The sequence below is a fragment of the Anolis sagrei genome, chromosome 2, assembly GCF_037176765.1.
Source record: "Anolis sagrei isolate rAnoSag1 chromosome 2, rAnoSag1.mat, whole genome shotgun sequence".
In the NCBI taxonomy this organism is placed as follows: Eukaryota; Metazoa; Chordata; class Lepidosauria; order Squamata; family Dactyloidae; genus Anolis; species Anolis sagrei.
This window is the reverse complement of record NC_090022.1, coordinates 67,846,322-67,868,871: the sequence shown is the minus strand read 5'-3', so window position 1 is coordinate 67,868,871 and position 22,550 is coordinate 67,846,322. Positions and strand designations below refer to the sequence as shown.

Sequence of the window (22,550 nt, the reverse complement as noted above, 5' to 3'; positions counted from 1 at the left end):
GTTAACAGGATACAAGGGCGGGCCAGACGAGTGAATGAGGTGTGTTTTTCTGGGCACAGCGTCGCTCTATCTCTTTTTTCCATACACCAGGCATCCCGGATGCCTGCAGCTTGCTCCACCCTTCACTTACACCTTTCCGGTGAGGTGCCCACTCACCTCATTATTGGGACCATGCCAAGTCACTTCTTTCCATGAATCCTGGTGAGTGGATTTTCTTCTAACGTACTTGTACAGCACCACCCTTGCTGCTTTCATACAATTGCCACATACAATGGGGATGTGGCTGCAGCCGTTTTTGAGGTCCCCCTACCATATGTGGCGACCACAGATTTTCCAAGTTTCAGCACCCATCCTATAAGACGGCACCCAGTGTATAAAACGACCCCGAATTCTGAGAAGATTTTCCTGGGTTAAAAAGTAGTCTTATACACCAGAAAAATACAGTACATAATTTTTCATTTTTTTGCAGTACATACATGTTTGGTTGAGATGCAGGGCAATCGTTTGACTCTGTTGGGAGGGAGCCTTAGAAAGTAAAGCAGAAATAAAACAGTGTAATCATTAACAAAACAAGAGTTGTTATCCTAAATTGTATTATCCAGGCAGTTTTCAGCATGCACTGCTAGAGTGAGATATGGTCATTAGCTCTAGTTATTTCTAAGTGTTTAAACATTAATGAAATAAAATCATTTTCTGTTTACCTGTAACATTAGTTACAAAGCCATTAGGTTTAGCAAGATTCAGAATATCTTGAAACACAAGCCTGAGTATTTGCACAGAATTAAGCCCTTTTATGTTCAATTGAGCTAACTCCCACAAATAGGTGTGCATAAGATTGCAGGCTTTGTTTGAGTAGCAGTGCAGAATGGACTCACTGTATGGTAGCTGCCCCACTTCATTTTGACTCAGATATTATTCTACCTTTACAACTTCATTCAGTTGATGTTTCATTTGTGTATGTTTTCCCCAATTACCAAAACCACCATTATTTGCATTTCTAAGCTAAGCTTTAATTATTTACATAGTCCAAACAGAATTCTGAGCTCACTAAAAAGAGTGAAAAATAGCTGATCCCCAAACCATGCAAAAGTTGAGAACATTTCCTAGGAAAAACTGGTTTAAAAAGCTATTCTGAAGAGTGCTTTTGCATAAAACCTCACTGAGCTCGAAGATGGTGGGAGACACGATGGCTGTAAACATCTTTCCTTGTCAAGGAGACGGAGGTGATAACAGGCCTTTTCAGTTATAATTGTTAACTACTTTGATATTCTGCTTTCCAAATATGGGTCCTCAGATATTTCTTATGTATTAGTATTCCAGCCCACACTTTCTCCAATGTCATAACAAGTCTTAAGCACGCAGCCACATCCAACTTCTCGATAAAGGAAACCAGCACCAATTTAAGTATTTTTAATTTTCTTACAACCACATAAAACCCCCATGAAGTACCACAAAATTATGTACAATCATTTACAGTGGAAAAAAATCCAAGCAAAATAATCCATCTAAAATATTTCCAAACCCTTTAACTGATGCAACTATCCCGCAAAGTAGGAGCTCCAAGAGGCAATTACCATGTGCATATTTTGCCACCTTTGAATTTTATCCTCAGTTTACACGTATACAGTATATATATATAAATATTAATTAAAATCAAAGAAAAATAATACAGCAAGAGGGAGAAACAACATAATATACATCTTATTTTCTTTTTAAAGAAGAAAGCAGGGAAAGTGCATGTTCAATGAGCGATTACAACAAACAGATCTACATATATGCTGGCAGTACCTGCCATAGGAGGCTCTTTCAAGAATTTTTTGATTGTCTATAAACATTAACAGAACTGGTTCAGAGGAGGATAACTAAATGTGTGCCTACGCCTAGTAAAGATCAGAACTGGGTAGCAGCTGGAGAAGCTGACGAGTAAAAAGCCTCAAACATACACAGGAAGTATTGAAGGCTACTTAAGAGTTATGATTATAGGAACTGTTTCTGTACAAAAACCATCTCCTTAAATCACCTCTGTCTTGTACAGTCGACTTCCACGTTTTTGAGTTTGACTTTTTCTTGATGATGATTCTGATTTGAGTAAAATGTTGACAAATTCTCTAGGAATTTCTAGGTCTTCCAGTACGAAGTTGGAGAATCTAGAGATCCCCAGAGGAGTGCTTTCTCAGGTAAAAAAGAAGCCTTCTTTTTAAAATATGCGGCTTTCCTGCTTTTGTTGGGTTCCTGATCCTCAAACCGCAAGCCAATGTGGAGGGCTGACTGTACTTTCACAAGGTTTAGGTGGCTAGTGTTTCCAATTGCTATGCAGCCCAACATCATCATAAGAGACCTAAGGAAGCAACTTGCAGCGTTCAAGATCTGGTCACTTACTGCTGATGTCTGTGTTCTTTTGAGCAATTTTAATCTTTTGGGCAGCAGTCTAAGGATTAAATCTAATGTCTGGCAAGTAATTGACGAATATAGAATAACCACTGACCAAGCAATCTCTCTCCAATTTTGACAGCTTTCAAATAGTTATAAAAAGCAATTCACATTAGTGGTATTTGCTATACAACCCATTTGCTGCAAATCCAGCCACCATAGGGTTAGATTAGTGCACATGTAGCAAAATACCACTGCATTATATAATGAGGTTTATGTTTATTATTGTGCACTCAAAATCCATTCTGGCCTTGAGTCATAAGTCTTCCTTCAAAAACAAAGAACATACATATGATTTGGGGGTTAATACCAACATGAGCTTGTAGTATGCGGTCAAGCTTACTCTCACCAAGTTTTCAGCCAAACTCACTCCCTTTGTGCTTAGATGATTTTGGGTACCTTGAAAACGTTCACAGTAGGCAACAATCTTAGGCAAACTGAACACTGCATCAAGAAAGCTTAATTTAAAACACTGAATCTTGTTCCTGGGTAAAATTTGGCAACACATTTTGTGTTAATTTTATAAAGCTTCACAATGTGTACAGAAGAAAAGAAAGTGGTTGAGGCAAGCCTGCTTTGTCTATCCTAGTTTTCAACTTCACAATTTGGCATATTTGCACATTCTTCTACTAAGGTACTGAGCTCTTTAGAGCTGATAAAAGCCTTTGGCTATTAAGACATAAAAAGGTCTGCTCACATGAAAAAATGTACTGTACTGCATGGCTATAAATTTTGTAAGTGGCTAATTCTACCTTTTTGCAAAACATTCATGGGACCAGCTTCCATTATCTTAAATGAGAATTTAAAGTTGCATGGCAGCCAAAGCAACTGCAAACTTTAGTCTTTTTCTCCTTTTCCAAAACCTGCCTTCTTCAGAAGTCTCATATCAGTACTGAGTCAGAGAAGACTCTAATTGACCCCATTTGACCCATAAATGGGAAGAGATGAAGGGTTTGTTGATGAAGTCTCTATGTCACTGTTTTTCTGCTTTCTTTCTCACAAATATCTAGCATTATCAACATGGCAAATACATTGAATAAAACTAGACCAGGGCTGTTTTTCATTTCATTTGATATTACATCAAGATAGTGCAACTCTAGACTTGTTAGCATTGATAAGTAATTTTTTTTGTTTCTCCTAACTATATAAAACCCTTAAAAATGGGCAGGAGGACTTTTGTTACCAGTCCCTCCTTTATCTTCGTGTAGACGTTGTATAGCAACCCGCCCCTCCCCCCAAATTATGTCTATTGTCCTCTGCTCTTTGGAGAAAGTATGAGGTGCATACATTTTTCCTAACTAGAATGTCATTGGCATAGTAAAAATATACAATGTTATCTAACTTTGCAGACTTGCCCGATCCCCAACTGCACTACAATAACTCAAAAGCCTTTGAATGTCATATCAGTACTGAGTCAGAGAAGACTCTAATTGACCCCATTTGACTCATAAATGGGAAGAGATGAAGGGTTTGTTGATGAAGTTATATTTTACTGAAGCCAGAGAATATTTAGGAAGCGAATGGCTTGTACATTGCACCCAACCCTTTAAATCCAAGCCCTATGGACATTGATTCAAGAAATGAAGTACACAAGTACCCGTGTGTTGCATAGAAATGACTCACTCAAAGTAACCAACAGTTGAAAGCATCTTTCTTCTTTGAAACTTCCTAAAAGAATCCCACTGGGACCAAACTGCTAAATTACAACAGAAATCAGCCTATAAACATATCCCAGGAACCTACCATCTATCAGTGCATCAGACACAATTTACAACAATATGGGGAGTTAGATTTATACATATGAAGTTCTTAATATTCCCGTTTAGATTATTTTTTTCCAGAAGGTATACCAAAGGTGCATGCCTGATAAAAAAAAATAAAAATAACACTGAGTTCTAATAATGAAAAAAAATGGTTTCCTTTCCAGTGCTAAGACAGAGGCATTCATACCCACACATACACACAAATATATTTTCTCATAAATAAATGAATCAGCTGAACCATACTAGTTTCAACATACAAGTCTAGTTGCACTTTGGCCCACAGGTTCCTTACATAGCATTTTGCATACTAAACTTGCGTTGGTTGAAATCTGACAATCCTTCCTTCTATCTATACTTAGAGGAGTCTTAAATAACTAGGAAGGTTAATGAGGAATGTCTTTCAAGACATCCCAATCCTCTTTTTTAAACAGCTTCTTGTATACTGTTGCACATTTTTCAGGAGGAAAAAAACCTGTTTCAATCTAAAAAAAAATCTATAGCTTAAAGAGACCAGGTGATATTTCCAATTCAACATTCACAAAAAAACATGAATAGAAAGAGGGGTGCTCATTTCATAATTTGGGCCTGTTTTACAGGAATAAAAACTTATCAGTTTTTCAATAGTATGCCTCAACAATTGCCTGCTCTAAAGATAACCATTGGTCAGCACATTATATTTAGCATACATGAGGTTTTCTCTATATTATGCAACAAAGACATTGCAAAAGCCATGGATTGGCTCATCTCCTAATGGGCACATACCAACAATAGATGCCACATGAACTGTTCCATAAAAGAACATTAATAATGTTCTATTATATACTTAGCTAGAAGAGGAAAGACAACATTTTCACCCATGCTTTTACCGAACAACTACAATTAGCAGAAGTTCTTAGTATCTAAGAATTGATAGGAGCTCTATTCATCCTTACTCTACAAATGCAATGTTAACTTTCCCAAAAACAAGAACAAGAGAAGAAACGTTAATACCCATCATGGCATTTTCCCTAGAAAAATGTAACATGCAATATTTTACTAACATCTTTTCAAAAAGAAAAAGGATATTAAAGTGTCTTTTTCTGTGCACTTTTCCATAAAAAATTAGATTGTAGGATCTGTAAAACAGAGCCACATACTAACATTTAAACCTCTACTCCGCAATTCCCCCACCTCGCTTTTTCACCAGCTTTGTGACAGAAAGAAATGCAAGCACAACATTTACTGTCATGAGCTCCTAATGACAATGAGTTTTTACTTTTTGAATCTGTGGCTTTCAGGTAGTTGTTAAAGGCAAAGAGTTTGTTATGAGAAAACCTGTTGGTATCCCTCCATATTCTGGCTGCAGAAAACATTTGTTGCATAACCATATGTGGCCTTCCCTCAAAAGATTTTCTACTGGTGTAGAGGTAGAGGTAAAAACTACAAGGAGATCTGGCTGCCCATTAGTTTTCAGGCTTTTCTCTGCATCACATATCTTGGCAATCAGCTCGTTTTGTTTTTTTAAATAATTGTTAAGACACAGTAAATGGGAGTAGTTCTACAAATGGTAAGGGGATTTCCATCAATTTGCATCTTCTTCCACATGCCAACAGTTTGTCCTTATTTGGACTAAAACTTGAGGAAAACATTCTCCCCTTAGAGGAGAGATTGCAACCACCTTTATTCATAAAAAAGAATCTTGATGGAGAGAACGGGCATGTACTAACTACATTGCTAAATCTGCAGACTGCTGTGACAACAGCTAGGACTGTATTACAATTTTGCACCGCATATTCTCTCGTCTCCTCAAAAGTGCAAGGCCGCAAATGCCAGCTTATATGCAGTATCCATTTGACCTCTTCTTGGCTCCCCTTATTGAAGGAATAGCAAAATGCTGCAGTTGTGCTTCAACGCTTCCATTTCAACTTAACTGCCCACTTCAGTTAGCAAACTGCTGGTAGAAGGCAAACTTGACTCTTTCAATATGATGGCAAAGTTTAATGGCTGGGCCAAGTTTCAAGTCCATGCATTCTTGAACAGTGGGAAGGGTGAGCAGGAGAAGGGCTTGTCCATCTATTTCCTGTCAATAGAGAAAATAATGAAAAATGAAGTCAAGATGCATTGAATAGTGCTAGATGTGCAGTGTAACCGAAAGCTGATAGATCAAATGAGAAAATATCCCAAGGTAAGTAAAAAATGTAGAAATAAAAACCGCCAAAACAGCTGGCATTACAGAAAATTATGAGCACAGGAACTATTACACTTCTTTACAGCAAGCACACTGGCAATGCGGGATCGGGAACTGCCAATAAGAAAACAATACATTACCTGATCTAAAAATATTCTTGCTAATGGGGCACAGTCTGTAGATTTAAGGAACCGCACTACATCAGCCACACTCCATCCCAGGGGGTTGCTGTCCAGCTGCAGCTTTTCACCAACCTCTATCTTCATTTCCTATTCCGCAAAGCCATAAACAAAAAAGTAAGAATATTAGATTTATTCTACTCAAATATGTGTACTTTTAAAAATATATTCCCAGTAAAGGAGCTCCATGTGCATTGAAAAACAAACTACTGTATAAACTCATGAATCAGTCAACCTCATGTATAAATCAGAGGAAGTTGCTGAGGCCAAAATTATGAATCTGTGGATAAATCAATGAGAAGGGAAAGTGTCAACAATATTTTTGGTGCACGAGCCAATGTCAACATGATCACATTATAAATAAGATCCACTTTTCTGGAAAGTTAGATGTTTGCTCTTAAGGCACGATTTGATGTTCAGACTAAGGATGTACCTTTGGTGACGGTGGTTTATTTTCATCATCCGAGAAGGAAAAGGTACGTAGTTTCCTTTTCTGTCTGTCCCGGTCCTGAGCCCCAAAATGAGATCGTTCACTCTGGGTTGGGGAAGATGAAAGAGATTTCTTCTCTGATGCTTCAGATTCATCCTGATGCTCTGACGTACTGTCTTCTGAAAGAGATTCTTCATCCACCTCATCCTGGTCATCGTCCTCTTCCCCACCACTGCCCTGAAATGATACAGAAAGGAGAAAGGAAAGGTGGGATGGATTAGTGAAGCTGGCGAGTCAGAGCTTATTCTATTGGCATACCGAGAACATACAACCCCTCTGCTATGCCAGCTTCACTGGCTGCCAGTCTGCTTCCAAGCACAATTCAAAGCCCTGGTTTTAATCTTTAAAGCCCTGAACAGTTCTGGCCCAGATTATCTGTCTGAACATATCTCCTGTTACGAACCACCACGAAGTTTAAGATCAGCTGGAGGGGCCCTGCTCTCGGTCCCACCACGATCGCAAACGCGGCTGGTGGGGACGAGAGACAGGGCCTTCTCAGTGGTGGCTCCCCGCCTGTGGAACTCCCTTTCCAGTGACATCAGACTGCCCCCCTCCCTTCTGTCTTTTAGAAAGAAAGAAACATAAAACCTGGTTATGGAACCAAGTGTTTGAGAAATAAAAGCAGCAACTGTCATGATTCAATGTGATATGAAGGACAACGGACTGACCCAAACACTGATTTTAAACCAGTGTGATTTTAAACAAATATTTTTATTAATACAAGGTATTTTAAAATAAATTAACTATTTATTCTAACTATTAGAACTAAAATGAGTGCTTGTTGTGAAGTTGTCCTGAGTGTCGTCCCCCCCCCCCCCCCCCCGGGTGGTGGTGAGAAGGACAGGGTACAAATGTACAAAATAAATAAATAAATACTGATGTTTTATCCAGCAATCCAGCATGCACTGTATGAAAGGTATGTCTCATGATAGCATACTTGAGGTGAGCCTGCTGGTGAGTTATCCACGGAGGTAGAAGATCGTTTCTTCTTGTGAACAAAGAGGTTTTTCCGCTTCTTTCTCTTCCTGCTTGCTTTTTTCATGCTTGCTTCTATGCTGCTATGGATACTGGGTGGTCGACCAATCTTTTTGGTTTTCCGTTTCCCGTAGTAGTGGGCTATGAGGAATGGAAATAACAGGATTCTTACTGTGAAACATCAAATGAACTTATCATTTGATAGTTTCTAAAGCAAGGCAATAGGAGATTTTAAATGACACATCTGAGACATGTATGGCCTTTTTTGACAATCTATACAACCCTTACTTGCCCTTTTATTCCCACATGCTATCTTGCAGTTGTGTAAATAGGACATATGTGTGCATGTGCGTCTTCAAGTTGCCTATCTATTTACGGCCATTACGAATTCCACAAGGTTTTTTTACACAAAGAATCCTCTGATGGTTTTGCCAAATCCACTTGGTATTCACTGATGGTCTATTATCCAAGTAGTAACTACAGTTGACATTGCTTAGCTCTGAAGATCAAAGAATGAAGGATAACAACATACTGTGAGATCTACTGTATGCAGTATTTCAAAAACATCCTGGCAGGCATGTAGCCGGGGAAGGGGGGGGGGGTGCTTAAGGGGCTTCAGCCCCCACCCCCCGAAATTCTCATGGTGGTTCGCGAAAAGGCCTTACTGGTGCATTATTTAAACTATTATGTTTATTCATATCATGATCTGATCACCATACTCAATATATCCCATATGCATGGGGATATTGGGGTAATGATACAAAAGGTTTGCTAGGCTAGACCCTCTTTCACTCAGACTCAGCCCCCCCCCCCCGAAACTCCCCCTGAAAAACATTTAGCCCCCCCCCCCCCCGAAACGAAATCCTGGCTACGGGCCTGCATTCTGGCAATTTATGTCTTTTAATATATGTGTTATAATGGTTTTATATTTTATCTATGTATTTTAACAACAACAACTACTACTACTACTACTAATAATAACAACAACAACAACAACAGGAAGTATCCTATGTGTGATCCAATACAAAAGACAGCATAGTGATCTTGTTTGCTGTGTACTAATTTTGTTGTATATGAAATAACAATAACATTATTCTTATTGTTATGACTACCATTAATATCAGTGTGAAATTGCTACGTAACTATTAAATCTCAGGCTGCTTCTTATGTGAATGATGACCTGACTGCAAGCAGTCAGACAGAGAAGGAGGGCTAAGGCCAGAATGAAAATTCTCAAGTAAAAGCAATTCTGCTAGAGGGCCCTTCCAGACAAGCCTATATCCCAGGATCTGATCTCAGGTTTTCTGTTTATCCCAGATTATTTGGCAGTGGGCACTCATATAATCTAGTTTAAGGCAGAAAACCTGGGATCAGATCCTGGGATATAGGGCCTGTCTGGCAGGACCCCAAGAGACAGCTGTGGAAAGTCACCATTTGTAAGTCATAGAAAGTTCATGGGTTGTAGCTTCATTGTAGCTCTGCCTCAAGAGCCATAGAAATCCCTATGAAAATTACTCAAAGTTATAACTTGCTATGTTTTTCCAAGAGGGCCTCCTTTAAATCTCTCTACTGTTGCAGGCATATTTGGAGATGACACAGGAGAAAGCCTTCTCAGTGGCTGATAAACATTGTGAAACTGCCTCCCACAGAAGAGTTGGCTGGCCTCTTTTTTGTTCTTTTTGCTGGCCTGTAGCACTAAATGTGTTGTGAGAGAAGGAGATTTTAGTGGGCTGAGCTGTGTTTTTAAGTTTTTATTATGTCATAAATGTCTTTTCAACTGTTTAAACTTTGTAAACCATTTTGAGTTCTGTGCTGGGAGAAAATGCTGAATATAAGTGAAATGAAATAAAACAAAACAAAGCCTTGTAGCGCTTTGCTTTTGTTGGCCTACAAATATCGGACTACACCTCCCATAATCATTCACTATTAACCATACTGTCTAGGGGTGATGACAGATCAATCCAACCAATATCTGAAGAATCACAAGTTGCTTTTACATTCAGAGCAAGATGGACTGTTGATAACGTGATGATGAAATAGTGGCTGCTTTAAAAATAATTTTGTGTTTCCAGTTACACCCTGTCTTTATTGTGAGCAAGAAAATCAACTTTTGAAAGCAAAATAACAAAACTGCTTACTATATTTGGTTTTTGTCAGAACAGAACAGTTTTCTGAACACTTGTCTAGCACCATTTGGGGGCCAAAGAGATTTGGACAGCATTCCAGCTTGATGCAGGTCTGCCTGCAAAACTCTGTCACCCGATCCGCTGTTCTCACAACTTCTACTGTGGCACGGTAGCTCTTCCCTTTATACCTGCATTCAGAAAAACAAATATGTGAGTTGGACGATATGCAAGCCATACATGTTGAAGTACTTTATGTACCATCATACCACCTGAGAGAGCCAGCATGGTGAAGTGGTTTGTGTGCTGAACTACGACTTGGGAGATTAGGATTTGATTCCCCACTTGGCTATGGTAACCCACTGAGTGACATTGGGCGAATCACACACTCAGTCCCAGAATACCCCATGATTGGTTCCCCATTAGTCAGAAACAACTAAAAGGCACAACAACAATAAATACCACCCTGAACACAGACAATCTCATTTGATTTCAGAAGTTAAGTAGGAATGGGTCTTATACTTTGCTGGAGACCACCAGAAAATATCAGGGATTCTTAAGGAAGGGCTAGGAAAGAATCTTGCTTGAAAACCAAGAGAGCTACTAAAAGTCAAAGCTGACAACATTGGGCTTGAAGGACCAATACTCTGGACTCAGTGAAAGACAGCCTTCAACAAACAGAATGTTTTTACCTCTGTGAAATATACATCATCACCCTCCTCCCATACATTCCTTGCTAAAAAAAATCTTGCTAAACATCTTGCTTAAAAGGTAAACATACAGAGACAGTATGACTAGTAGCAATTTCACCAATGTGTCCTTGGTTCAGAATAAAAACTGTGTCAACTTTTAATGATCATATTCAGCACAATGCGACCATTACAATTTCAAGCTCCACTTCAGTAGAAGTTAAAAACTGAAGTGGTGGAGAATTGTCCCCTTTCTTCTTGCTCCCATGCATGCTCTGCAGTAGATCTGGAGCAAAGGATGCTATAGCAGCATATTAAACAATGAAGAATACTGGAAAATGTCTCTCTGGGAAATAACTGTACTAGCATTTATTCTGAGCACAAGGGAGAAAGGAGGTTCTTTCCCCAAACGGAAGGAGCAGCAGTACTGCTTCTAGAGTCACTACTACAAATAAAAGTGTGGGGTAGCAATGTAGCATTCACCCTCCCCCAACTTTTTCCAATAATGATCATAATTACAGCTGTCAGTTCAAATGGTAGTTAGAACCTATTACTAAAGAAAGAGTTTTTCTGTTTCCAGACATATAACTTGTTGCTATGCTGATTTCTCAAAATACATGCCTTAATATTGTTCCACACTAGATTTCAAAGCAAAAGCAAGTCAAGAACCTATAATTATCCTGGGCCTTTTGTTCACTTTCAGCCTGAGTCAATCTCTTAACCTTTTACTGAATATATAAATCAGCAGCCCAAGTGAACTCAGGATAGTTACTAAGCTGTTGTTCACAGTTGCAAAGTCAATTCTGAAATGTCTCAAATAATTCATTCCATGTTCAGCATGGGACACAGGCACAAGTACCTCTAGTCAATTACCTTATACTAATTTGTGTGCCATAATTAGTACTCCTAATGATTCACAGTTAGTCAAGCTAGAAGACTGCAGCATTAGACTTGTTGTCCAACACCCGACCGCAAAAATACAATTATGCTTCTATCTGTTTTCAAGGGAAAACAGAAGATAATATTGTTCTTTTATTACCTACTATGCTATTTTCATTTACACAAAATGTATATTTGGTAAAATTGGGGGGAAACGGGAGACAAGGCATGAGTCATCAATGTCTGATGTGGATTTATTTAACTTACTAGTCTATAATATAGGAAAAGATCAATGAGTTAAGGGAGAAATGCTCAAGTCTTTCAGTAATCAACCATTTTCAACAAGTTGACTCCCAAATGAAAGGGAAACTCAGGTACTGCTTTCAAATATAGTATAAGGTGATTTCTGGTCAATCAAAGAAAGCTGCTAGGGATATGTGCAAGAAAAAATTAATGAAGAGGGAAATGATTTAATAAGACCTTCTGCCTGTCAGCATGGCTGTTTAAATGTGTATCAACCCTGAGATGGTGCAATGGGTTAAACCCTTTTGCCAGCTGAACTGCTGACCTAAAGGTTGGCAGTTCGAATCTGCGAGATGGGGTGAGCTCCCATCTATCAGCCCCAGCTTGCCATGCAGGGACATGAGAGAAGCCTCCCACAGGATGGTAACACATCCTGGCATCCCATGGGCAACATCTCTGTAGACAGTCTATTCTCTCACACTAGAAGCGACTTGCAGTATGTTCTCAATTTCCTTCTGACATGATTTTTAAAAAACCCACCGAGGTTGTGTAAATTCAAGTTATTTTTTATTTTTAGTGATCTTAAGATGAATATTGGCAATATTTATTCAGAGGCGGCTTGCCACAGCCTTCCTTTAAGACCAGGAGAGAGTGACTTGCTCAAGTTCAACCAATGGGATTTCTTGGCCAAGCAGAAATTCAAACTTCAGTCTCCCAGTGTTTTGACATTTGAACCAATACGCCTGACTGGATCTCCACATTAACATTGCAATTGGTAGAAATGGCTCCTTTCTAACATCTCATTTAGTCCAAAGATTTACTTTGCTTTCAGGGTCTCTCCATATCCATGCCATGCCGTCTCCTCTTCCAGTTGTATTTCTCTAAGAACGCGGCTAGGTTTGTAAGCAGCATTGATCAGCAAAGAGAGGACCTTAAAATGGAAGGAGGGGAGGGGAAAAACTTAAGTTACTGACACAATAAAATTTAATGCTTACTAGTCAATATGGTTTAGTAAATGAGTCCTGTTTATCTGAATGCATTGCAATGAAAATTATCAACATACAAGTATAGTAAAAGTACCAAGAATGACAATAATAACAAATCAAAAGAAGCAGCCAAGCGAGGACATGCCAAGAATGTATTATTCATCAGCCACGGGTTTCCAATTATATTAGCCCCAAATCACATTTCCCTCAACTTTGCTAACCTGAAGAGAGTGACAGAATGGGAGACAGAGGGTTGATTGAACACACTTGAATGACTTCTACATATATATCATGGATTGCATTAAAGAGAAATAAATGGATCTCGGCACAAATCAGGCTTGAACTCTCTCTAGAAGCCAAGATGAGTAAACACAGGCTGCCGTACTTTGGACATATCATGAAAAGAAATGACTCACTAGGAAAGACAATAATGCTTGGTAACGTTGAAGGCAGTGGAAAAAGAGGGGGACATAATTCCGGATGAATAGACTCCAATAAGAGAAGTAATGACCTTGAGTTTGCAAGACCTGAGTAGGGCCATAAGGATCTCTTGGAGGTCTCTAATTCACAGGGCGACTATAAGTCGAGGTTGGCCTGAAGGCAGCAAACCGCAACAAAACTGCAAATCTCTGGCAATCTTGATACACTATTTACACACAGAGACAAAGCAATACTAGGGATCTGTCATCTTCCTGAGAAGGAATTCAATGCTTGTGAGGGACATCCATGATGTGTTACACTAAGAACTGGGGGGGGGGGGGGGAGCTGGTTATGCAATGGTGTGTTGAACATGGCATAAAACATTAATTTTATAGTGTCGGAAGTGACTTGAGAAACTGCAAGTCGCTTCTGGTGTGAGAGAACTGGCTACAGAGATGTTATGTTGCCCAGGGGACACCTGGATGTGTTACCATCCTGTGGGAGGCTTCTCCTATATCCCTGCATGGGAAGCTGGAGCTGACAGACTGGAGCTCATCCTATCTCGCAGATTTGAACCACCGACTTTCAGGTCAGCAGTTTAGCTGGCACAAGGGTTTAACCCATTGTGTCACCGCAGTGATGAAAGTACTTATGAATTAATTTTGTTTGGGACAAGATTTCAAGGGTGAAAGGTGCTGTAGCACTACAGACCTTAGCTAATGCTAATTTTAAGCAAAGCATTGGACCTTGTATCAAAATTATTATTATTATTATTATTATTATTTAAAACTTTTATATCCCGATCTTCTCAACTTCCGTAGGGGGACTCAGACCGGCTTATCTAAATATCTGGAAGAATGAAAGAGTGAAAATTGTTTTATGCAATTCATTCCAAGAAGTGAGACAGAAACACAAGAAAGAATACATCAACTTAATATGAAAATAATCCAGAATGATAAACCTTTTTAAGCAGTGCTATAGTCATGGATATTGGACAGTATCTGGCAAATACTGTCACTATGAGGCATAAGAAATGGCATATAATATGCAGCAGCAATCCCTAGAGGCAATTAGAATCAACTAGAATGCTCAGAAAAGATTACAGATTTGTCACAACAAATCCAATTATCAACTCATCAATTCTTATATTCTGCCTTAAGATGTTTCTGCTACTCTACATTGGCCCGTCTATATCAGAATGGTCTAATTACTACAGAAGTCTACTTTTATCCAAAACATTTCATTTCTTTATTGCAGCAGTTCTCATTTCCACTTCAAAAATAAGAGCTCAATGTGACTAAAAGAATAAATTAAATCAATGCAATAGTTTACACAGAATAAAGAAAACAGCTAACCAGAGAACCCTTACTTATGAAGGGACTCATTTAAAAATACTATCTTAGACAAATTAATAGGTACAGGTAGGCTAGAATATTATTTTATACACCATTACACATTTTTATTATTCCCTCGAGGTTACATGAATGTATTTCTAGTTGTTACACTGATAGGGGAACTGATGCAAGAGGAAGATAGCAAATGTTGCCGCAAACGTTTAGCTCTGTTTTCCACTCTCCCTTACCTCTTTAAGGACAAGGACACAGTTCCCAGGCCCCACAGACTGAGGCAGTTCTGCAATTCTACCTTTGTTAAGGTATGGCCCTGAGAAGCAGCGGTGGTTGAAGTAGATCTTTGGACAGTAGTATTTACCATTCGTTACAACTGGGGAAGTAGAACAATTTCAGAAAATCAAAGTAAGCACTTTTAATACTTGTAGAAAGTCATTTAACTACAGAAGTGAAAAAATGTGTGTCTATATACACACACAATTGCCCCTCCATAACCATGGAATTCTGCACTGCAGATTCAACCACCCATGGCTTGAAAATACTATCCCCCTCCTCCAAAATGCCAAAAAGCAAACCTTGATTTTGCCATTTTACTATGCAGATTATGGTATCCACAGGGGATCCTGAAAGCAAGGGCTCACTGTATGTGTGTGTATATATACAAACTCAAACTGAGGAAGGGGTATTCCAAGGGGAAAGTGGACCTCTTTCAATTTGCTTACACTTGTTATTGTTGAAGGCGCACAGCAACAACAAATAAATATTTCCATCTCACTCATTACCATGAAACCTCAAGATAACAAGCAAAAAAATTCCAATTTTCCCAACACAACTCCTTGTGACTTTTACTTTCCTTGACCAACAATGTCTATGCTGTATTTTAAATATATATATCTAAGGAGAGCCAAAAAAGTAGAATGAAGATACCTTTGAATCTAAGTAAATTGAGGGAATTACATATCATCACGTAGACAGATTCAACTACAAAACCATGTTGAAGTGGAGGCAATATATTCTGCTTCAACTCTAAATGGATAAACTTTTGTTGCTTTGTTTCCTGCCACCTCCGTCTTGTAAATTGTCCAGCACAGACCCATGGATTTGAGTCATATCACCAGAACCATTTGAAAAAGTCATTCCATCCCAGTTTACATCTGTCTAACCCAACTATACAGTGGTGGAAGTTTCCATTAAAACAAAATCTTGATTTTGTAGCATTCCCATGAATTTGATGGTTTTACATTAATCCACATGACCCGCATTGAAAAGTGGCAAGATAAAATTTGTAAATACCCATAAATACACACAAACACACACGCATATCTCCAAACTGAACACAACCCCTTTGGCAAACAAACTGGCCCAATCAGAAGCTTGATCTTGATTTTAATGACAATTAGGGATAATAAAAACAGGCCAAGGGACATTTGACAATCAAGGGCATGATGCATGACTAATAAAGTGTGTTTGGCTTGGTCATTCACAAACTGTGCAACCCTGCTTAAAAATATCTTTGCCTTGAAAACACAAATTGGCAGTGTTATGTATGTTCATGCTGAAGCAATGCTTATATTCAACTACTATTATTTAGGTCTGCAATGTAAGTCACCATCTCCTGTGATGCAGGATAGTTAATGATACCAGCACACTAACAGCTGCTTCATTCTAGCTCAGCTTGGACCAAGAGTCACTTTCTTTTTAAAGGCCTAATTCCATGGAGGTTTATAATTGGCAAACCTAGTGGAGATCAGATTATATTGACTTAACACCTCTCCATTTAAAAACCAATTAAATCTCAGAATGAGCAGCCTCCATTTCTGCAAAGCTTCCATTAGGTAGCATTTCAAAGATGCATTTTGCTGTACTGCAAGTCTTGAAACAAGATTTTGGAAAGTAGATTTGTTTAGTTTTTTCAGCAGCAGATGTACATATTCAGCACTCATTCATTCAACTGTTTTGCAAATGATTTAGATTTTGCCATCTGGCACATATGGAACTTCATTTTCAAACAACCCTTTGTTTACAGAATTGCCAGCAATCTGCAAAGCACAACCTAGTGTACCACAGTGGAAATGAAGTAATTTAAAATACAAGCAAGCCAATGATTATTAGGAAGAGTCTAAACTGAACAGGGTAGCACTGGACAGAAATCCATCAATTTAAGTTCTGTGTGTGTTTTGCCTGGAATTGTGTCCCCTACTGCTTTTGGCATTATGTTGTTGCTGCGTGCTTTCAAGCTGTTTCTAACTTATAGAGACCCTCAGGTGTATGTATCAATGGCAAGATTTGCTCAGAAGAGATTTGCCTTTCTCTTCCTCTGAAGCTGAGAGAGCATGATTTGCCCAATCTCACCCAGTGGGTTTCCATGGCTGAGTGGAGAGCTGAATCCTGGTCTTCGGGATGATGTGTGATACTCAAACCACCACACAGTTTGGCATTGTACCTTCTTTTACATTGCACACTTTCAACATGCTAAATTAGGCATAGTTGGGTTGCTATGAGCTTTCCAGGCTATATGGCCATGTTCCAGAAGCATTCTCTCATGATGTTTCATCTGCATCTATAGCAGGCACCCTCAGAGGTTGTGAGGTCTGTTGGAAACTAGGAAGTGGGGTTTATATATCTGTGGAATGTCCTGGGTGGGTGAAAGAGCTCTTGTCACCTCCTAACAAAGGATTCCCCCAGGCAGGAAGCAGCCAGACCTTGAAACTTCAAGGATATTAAACGCTAATCCAGGTGTCCAACTGCAACATTCACACCTACCTCAAACAGACAAGAGTTCTTTCTCCCACCTTGGACATTCCACAGATATATAAACCCCACTTTCCTAGTTTCCAACAGACCTCACAACCTCTGAGGATGAGGATGCCTGCCATAGATGCAGGCAATACTTCTGGAACATGGCCATACAGCCCGGAAAACTCACAGCAACCCAGTGATTCTGGCCATGATAGTCTTCAACAATACATTAGACATAGTTTTCAATAAGATTCTAGCGCTACCCTCTCCCTCATATTACACACATGAAACACATTATCTTTTCTTACCAGTGTCAGGTGAGTTGAGTTCCTGGGTCTTTAGCCCCTCATGGACAGCCCTTGAAGACAATACCCTGACAAATAAACAGATAGTAAGCCAAACAAACAAATAAGCAAGCAAAAGCCTCACTTGTTCTGGCAGTTTGTTTTATGAATTTTTAGTCCTATGCATTGTTGATGAAGCAAAAATGATTGTTTTTGGTGCCAACTAGCATGTATACTTCGCAAATGGCACTTTATTCTTTAATAGCAATTGCTATCAATATATAAAACTATTGAGGTGGCCATAGAGACAGCTGATTCCAAAGAATAGTCATGTCAGCTGGAAAACACAGGTGGCCAAGGGGTAATGTTGTCATAATCTTTCATGGGCCGAGAGAGAAAACAAACTTAAAGGCTTGCAATTGTTCCCAGGAACTAGAGGTAATAGTTTACTCAGAAATTTTGCTATAGCATTAATACAAATACTTAGTCACAAATATTGCATGAAAGAAATAGACACAGACACAACTCCCTTGCCCAGCACATATCCTTTCAAATGTGCATAGAACGCAACCAGTGTTTTTCATACTATGAAATTCCATACAGGCAGTCCCCAAGTTATGAACAAGACAGGTACTGTGGGTTTGTTAAGTTAAATTTATATGTAAGTCAGAACAAACATATCTCTTAATGTTAACTCTAGCAAAAAAAAAATTTTTTTTAAGTTTTGGATCGCACAGCAAAGAGCTAACACTTTTGTTTTGCTGTCTCTGTTCAGAAGATTCACTTCACTTTCTGTCCCTGTGAAAATTGGATTTTGAAAATTTTGGCTTGTTGTGGAAACAAGGACTGGAAAGAAAGCTACAGTGAAGACACTGTTTCCCTATGATAACTCTTTCAGGAGCAAATTTCCCTTTTGAGTGGAAGATTTCTCTCACTTCCTGTTGTCTCACCCCTGTTCTTAACTATGAATGACATGTAAGTCAGATGCTTGTAACTTGGGGACTGCCTGTACTTGCCTGTCATCCATCATTAAATCAATTCCACTGAACAGCAAGTTAAGTTCACTTTCCTCACAAATGCAAGGTCTCAGTTGATGGAATGACCTTTCCCCTGAATTAGTTGAATTCTCATCTATGCCTACTTTTCTGAATTCATCTTCTGATACCCATCATGTGTAGATTCATGTGTTGCTATCAGGCCCAAAGAGTTAGGTTGTGAAACATCCTGTGAGTTTTAGAAGCATTTACAAAACGAGAGAGGGTTCACATTTGACATAAATGACTCAGTTCAGCCATGGTTTCACACTTCTTTTATTGTGTCCATAAAAGAGATTTTTTCTAGTTTTAAATGAACTAAAGATCCCAATGATATCTGAATATGACAACATGTGATTTGTTTCAACTATAGCAGTGGTTCTCAACCTTTTTCTGATCAGGGGCCACTTGGACCAGGGACCACTCTCCAACATTTGTACCAAAAGGGTTACAAATCGGTTTTTGGTCATCTTTAGATTCGGTTTGGTTATTTGTGGTGCTGATTCAGAAAACTGCATTGGATAGACCACATCAGCTCTAATTCCTGATACAGAACATATGCCATCCAGTAGTCTCCATTTCTTGCCCACAGAAAACTGTATTTAATAATCTAGAGCTGATGTGGTCTATCCAATGCATTTTTCTGAATCAGCACCCCAAATAATTCCAGGAACAGGCCTAAAAAAAGATATGAAAAAAGTTTTTTTTTGTTGGGCTGTGTTATTATCCATGAATTTTGTTAATGCTTGTGTTAAAAAAAGGGGGGGGGGGGCTGAGGTTGAAAAAAAAAATACAAAAAGCAGAGCGTTGAGACTCAAGAAATTGTCCCTAACTGTTTTCTCTTGTCTCTTCGCCATGGACGCATAGCCACAAGGAAGGGTAGTTGGTTCGGTGTGGCATTGCAATGGTGCCGTCACAGTAAGGCTGCAGACCATATTTAGTTCTTGTGCACCACTGGTGGTCCACAGACCACAGGTTGGGAATCACTGAACTATAGTCTGAGAACAAGCCAGAACCTAAAAACACACTTTGATGCTGACCTTTTCTCATTAACTGAAGTATGAACAAACCATAGTTTAAGTATAGATGTTACGAGGAATTGTAAATAGTGTAAAAGAAATGGATGTTTTCATTACCTGCTTTGTGAGTGTGAAAGAGAAAGGGTGTCACTCAAATGATGTTAACTACAACTTACTTCTTCTTATAGGATACTAAGATTTTATATGATGTGAACTCATCCAGAGAGCTTGCAGACTCTACTCTTAATAACTGGGCAACTGACTGTGACTGGTGCTGTTGATATTCATAGCAACTGAATGCCAGTCGAACAATGATACATAGGGACAGGGTTCTGAAATACGAAGGCTTGGTGTCTGTAGGACGTTGGGTTACTTTGTGTTTTATTTTTCTAACTTTCAGTCCTGTACACATTTTTAGTGTCTCAATGACAGCACAAATATAGGCAAATAGAATGGGAAAGTGATCCATACAGTGTCCTAATCTCCCCACCAAAGGGAGAAAGATATCCTCACTATTTAATCATTAAGTGATTTGTTGTTAATTTCAACATCAAAATGACCATGGACCACAGTAATCAAGACTTGTAAAAACAAGCCATTTTAGTGAGAGCAATAAGTATAATACTTACTGTTTCTCTGGCTGCACTACTGCAATTTTCTTTTCCTTGTTCACTGTCAACCAAAATAAAACACACTGAAAAAAACAATCTCTTTAAAACTGTCCTGAGAGAAAACACGATTTGTAAACTTTATGAGTAGCTGAACAGAGAACAAGGCCTAAGTGAATGAAAGTTTCCTCCTTTCCAAACGAATTTCTCCAGTTTAGTTCCCAAAATGTACAATAGGTCGAACATTTTATTTTGGATTTTTTTGGAGGGGGAATTTTTTTAAATATTTGCATATACATAAGAAGATATATTGGAGATGAAACCCAAACTTAAAACACATAGATGTAAAATAATTATATACACAATATTTTTAACAATTTTATGTATGAAACAAAAGCTTTTGTACACTGACCTATCAGAAACCAAAGGTGTCAATATCTCAGGCTGGATCTACACGGTCACATAATCTAGTATCTGATCCCAGATTATCTGTTTTGAACTGGATTATATCAATCTACACTGCCATATAATCCAGTTCAAAGCAGACAATCTGGAATCAGAAATTGGAATATATGGTAGTGTAGATGGTGCCTCAGTCACCAAAGTAGGCAATTTTGGAGTATTTCAGATTTCCAGATAAAGAAAACTCAACCTGTATAATCTTAGTCCCTAAATACAGATGCTTACTAGCATGTGCAATCCATGGTTCTAAATGGTTCTAAAGTACTTACAAAACTAAAGTTCTGGTTGTTAAAACTAGGGGGCGCTGGTGCTTTGCTTCTACAGTGTTGCTAAAGTTCTGGTGGTGAAAATTTCAGAACTCAACAAAACTTTCAAAAATTCATGATTATTTCATTATTGGTGTTTTTTATGATAGAACCTATTAGGAATTGCCATTTATAATGAAATTTTGAAAGTGTTACGAGTTCTGAAAGTTTCACCACCAGAACTTTAGCAACACTGTAGAAGCAAAGCACCAGCGCCCCCTAGTTTTCACCACCAGAACTTTAGTTTTGTAAGTACTTTAGAACCATTTAGAACCATGGATTGCATACGCCTAATGCTTACATGTTGTCCACTTAACGTTACCCAAGTATGCATGTAGCCCTATAATTTAAGCTACTATTAGGGAGCTCTGGACTAGGAAATAAAACTTTCCATCCATTTAAGAATTCTTTTTTTCCTTTCCACACCTCTTTTTCCCCTCGGAACTTGCTTATATGTTTCTTCCCCATACAGAAATGCACCTTTTATTGTGTGTGGCAAATGCAAATAAAATATTCTGAATTCCCACAACCTGTTCAGTTCTACAGAATATTCCATCTTTCATAAGCGTAAACATATTATTCATACCTACTGCTCTACGAGGAGGTCTGAGCTGGTATCCATTAGTTTCACACCAACCAACGGGAAATATATTCATGGAATCCACACTTACTATGCAATCAGGGATGGGCAATTTAGAGCCTGTTAAAATAAAAGGCAAAGTCTTATTGGGAATACCTCCAATTCTACTGTTGATTGCTGACAAGACACAATCCACTACATATATTATTATTATTGCAGGATACAATCCTTTAATTGTGTTTTATATTGGTCTAAGCAGGAGTGACAACCGGAAATACAGCCCATGTACAGGTATTCCCTCATATTTTATTTCATAGCTATTTTTAACTCACTGAAGATGGTTTACGACACACAGTAAAAGCAATGGAATTAACATGACAACTGGAGAAAGCAAGCCAAATGCAAAACATCTGTCTTCCAAATCCCAAATTACCTTCCAGCTGTAGCCAGAGGTAGGAATCCTTCACCTTTGTAACAGCAGCAACACAAATTTCTTCTGGATCTTCTGGATTTACAGCCTCAAGTTTCATGATTTCCTTAAAACCATGGTCAGAATTTAGCTTTAAAAAAGGAAATAAAGAAGCACAATTTTAAGAGGATTAGACTGCAATGCCAGTGGGAAAATTACTTGGAACACGCTTAGTATACTAGTGCTAAAGGGGGTGCTTAGGAAAATCTAGCAAGGAATCAAATGCTCAGTTCAAAACATCATGCCATCAGCAAATGAAGCCTCTTTTAGGTGATTGTTAAGAATTTTAATTCACTGGTCACACAAGTATCAGAAACATCTGGATTCATTTGCAGTAGAATATGTGAGGTATTCTTC

The 22,550-nt window shown here is 38.6% G+C and overlaps 1 protein-coding gene across 3 annotated transcripts in view; it reads right to left on the bottom strand.

Moving 5' to 3' along the window:
• Positions 1 to 1,395: 1,395 nt before the first annotated feature.
• Positions 1,396 to 22,550, bottom strand: part of SFMBT1 (Scm like with four mbt domains 1) — a 107,203-nt gene continuing 86,048 nt past the window's right edge. For all 3 annotated transcript variants that reach the window (XM_067463599.1, XM_067463598.1, XM_060765888.2), the window contains exons 11-21: positions 22,158 to 22,284; positions 21,731 to 21,844; positions 20,399 to 20,441; positions 17,741 to 17,805; positions 14,927 to 15,066; positions 12,760 to 12,869; positions 10,143 to 10,318; positions 7,967 to 8,145; positions 6,973 to 7,206; positions 6,501 to 6,629; positions 1,396 to 6,252 (exon numbers count right to left, since the gene is read on the bottom strand). In XM_067463599.1, the coding sequence (XP_067319700.1) occupies positions 6,112 to 6,252; positions 6,501 to 6,629; positions 6,973 to 7,206; positions 7,967 to 8,145; positions 10,143 to 10,318; positions 12,760 to 12,869; positions 14,927 to 15,066; positions 17,741 to 17,805; positions 20,399 to 20,441; positions 21,731 to 21,844; positions 22,158 to 22,284 (1,458 nt within the window). In that variant the 3' untranslated portion in view covers positions 1,396 to 6,111. The remainder of the gene's footprint in view (positions 6,253 to 6,500; positions 6,630 to 6,972; positions 7,207 to 7,966; positions 8,146 to 10,142; positions 10,319 to 12,759; positions 12,870 to 14,926; positions 15,067 to 17,740; positions 17,806 to 20,398; positions 20,442 to 21,730; positions 21,845 to 22,157; positions 22,285 to 22,550) is intronic.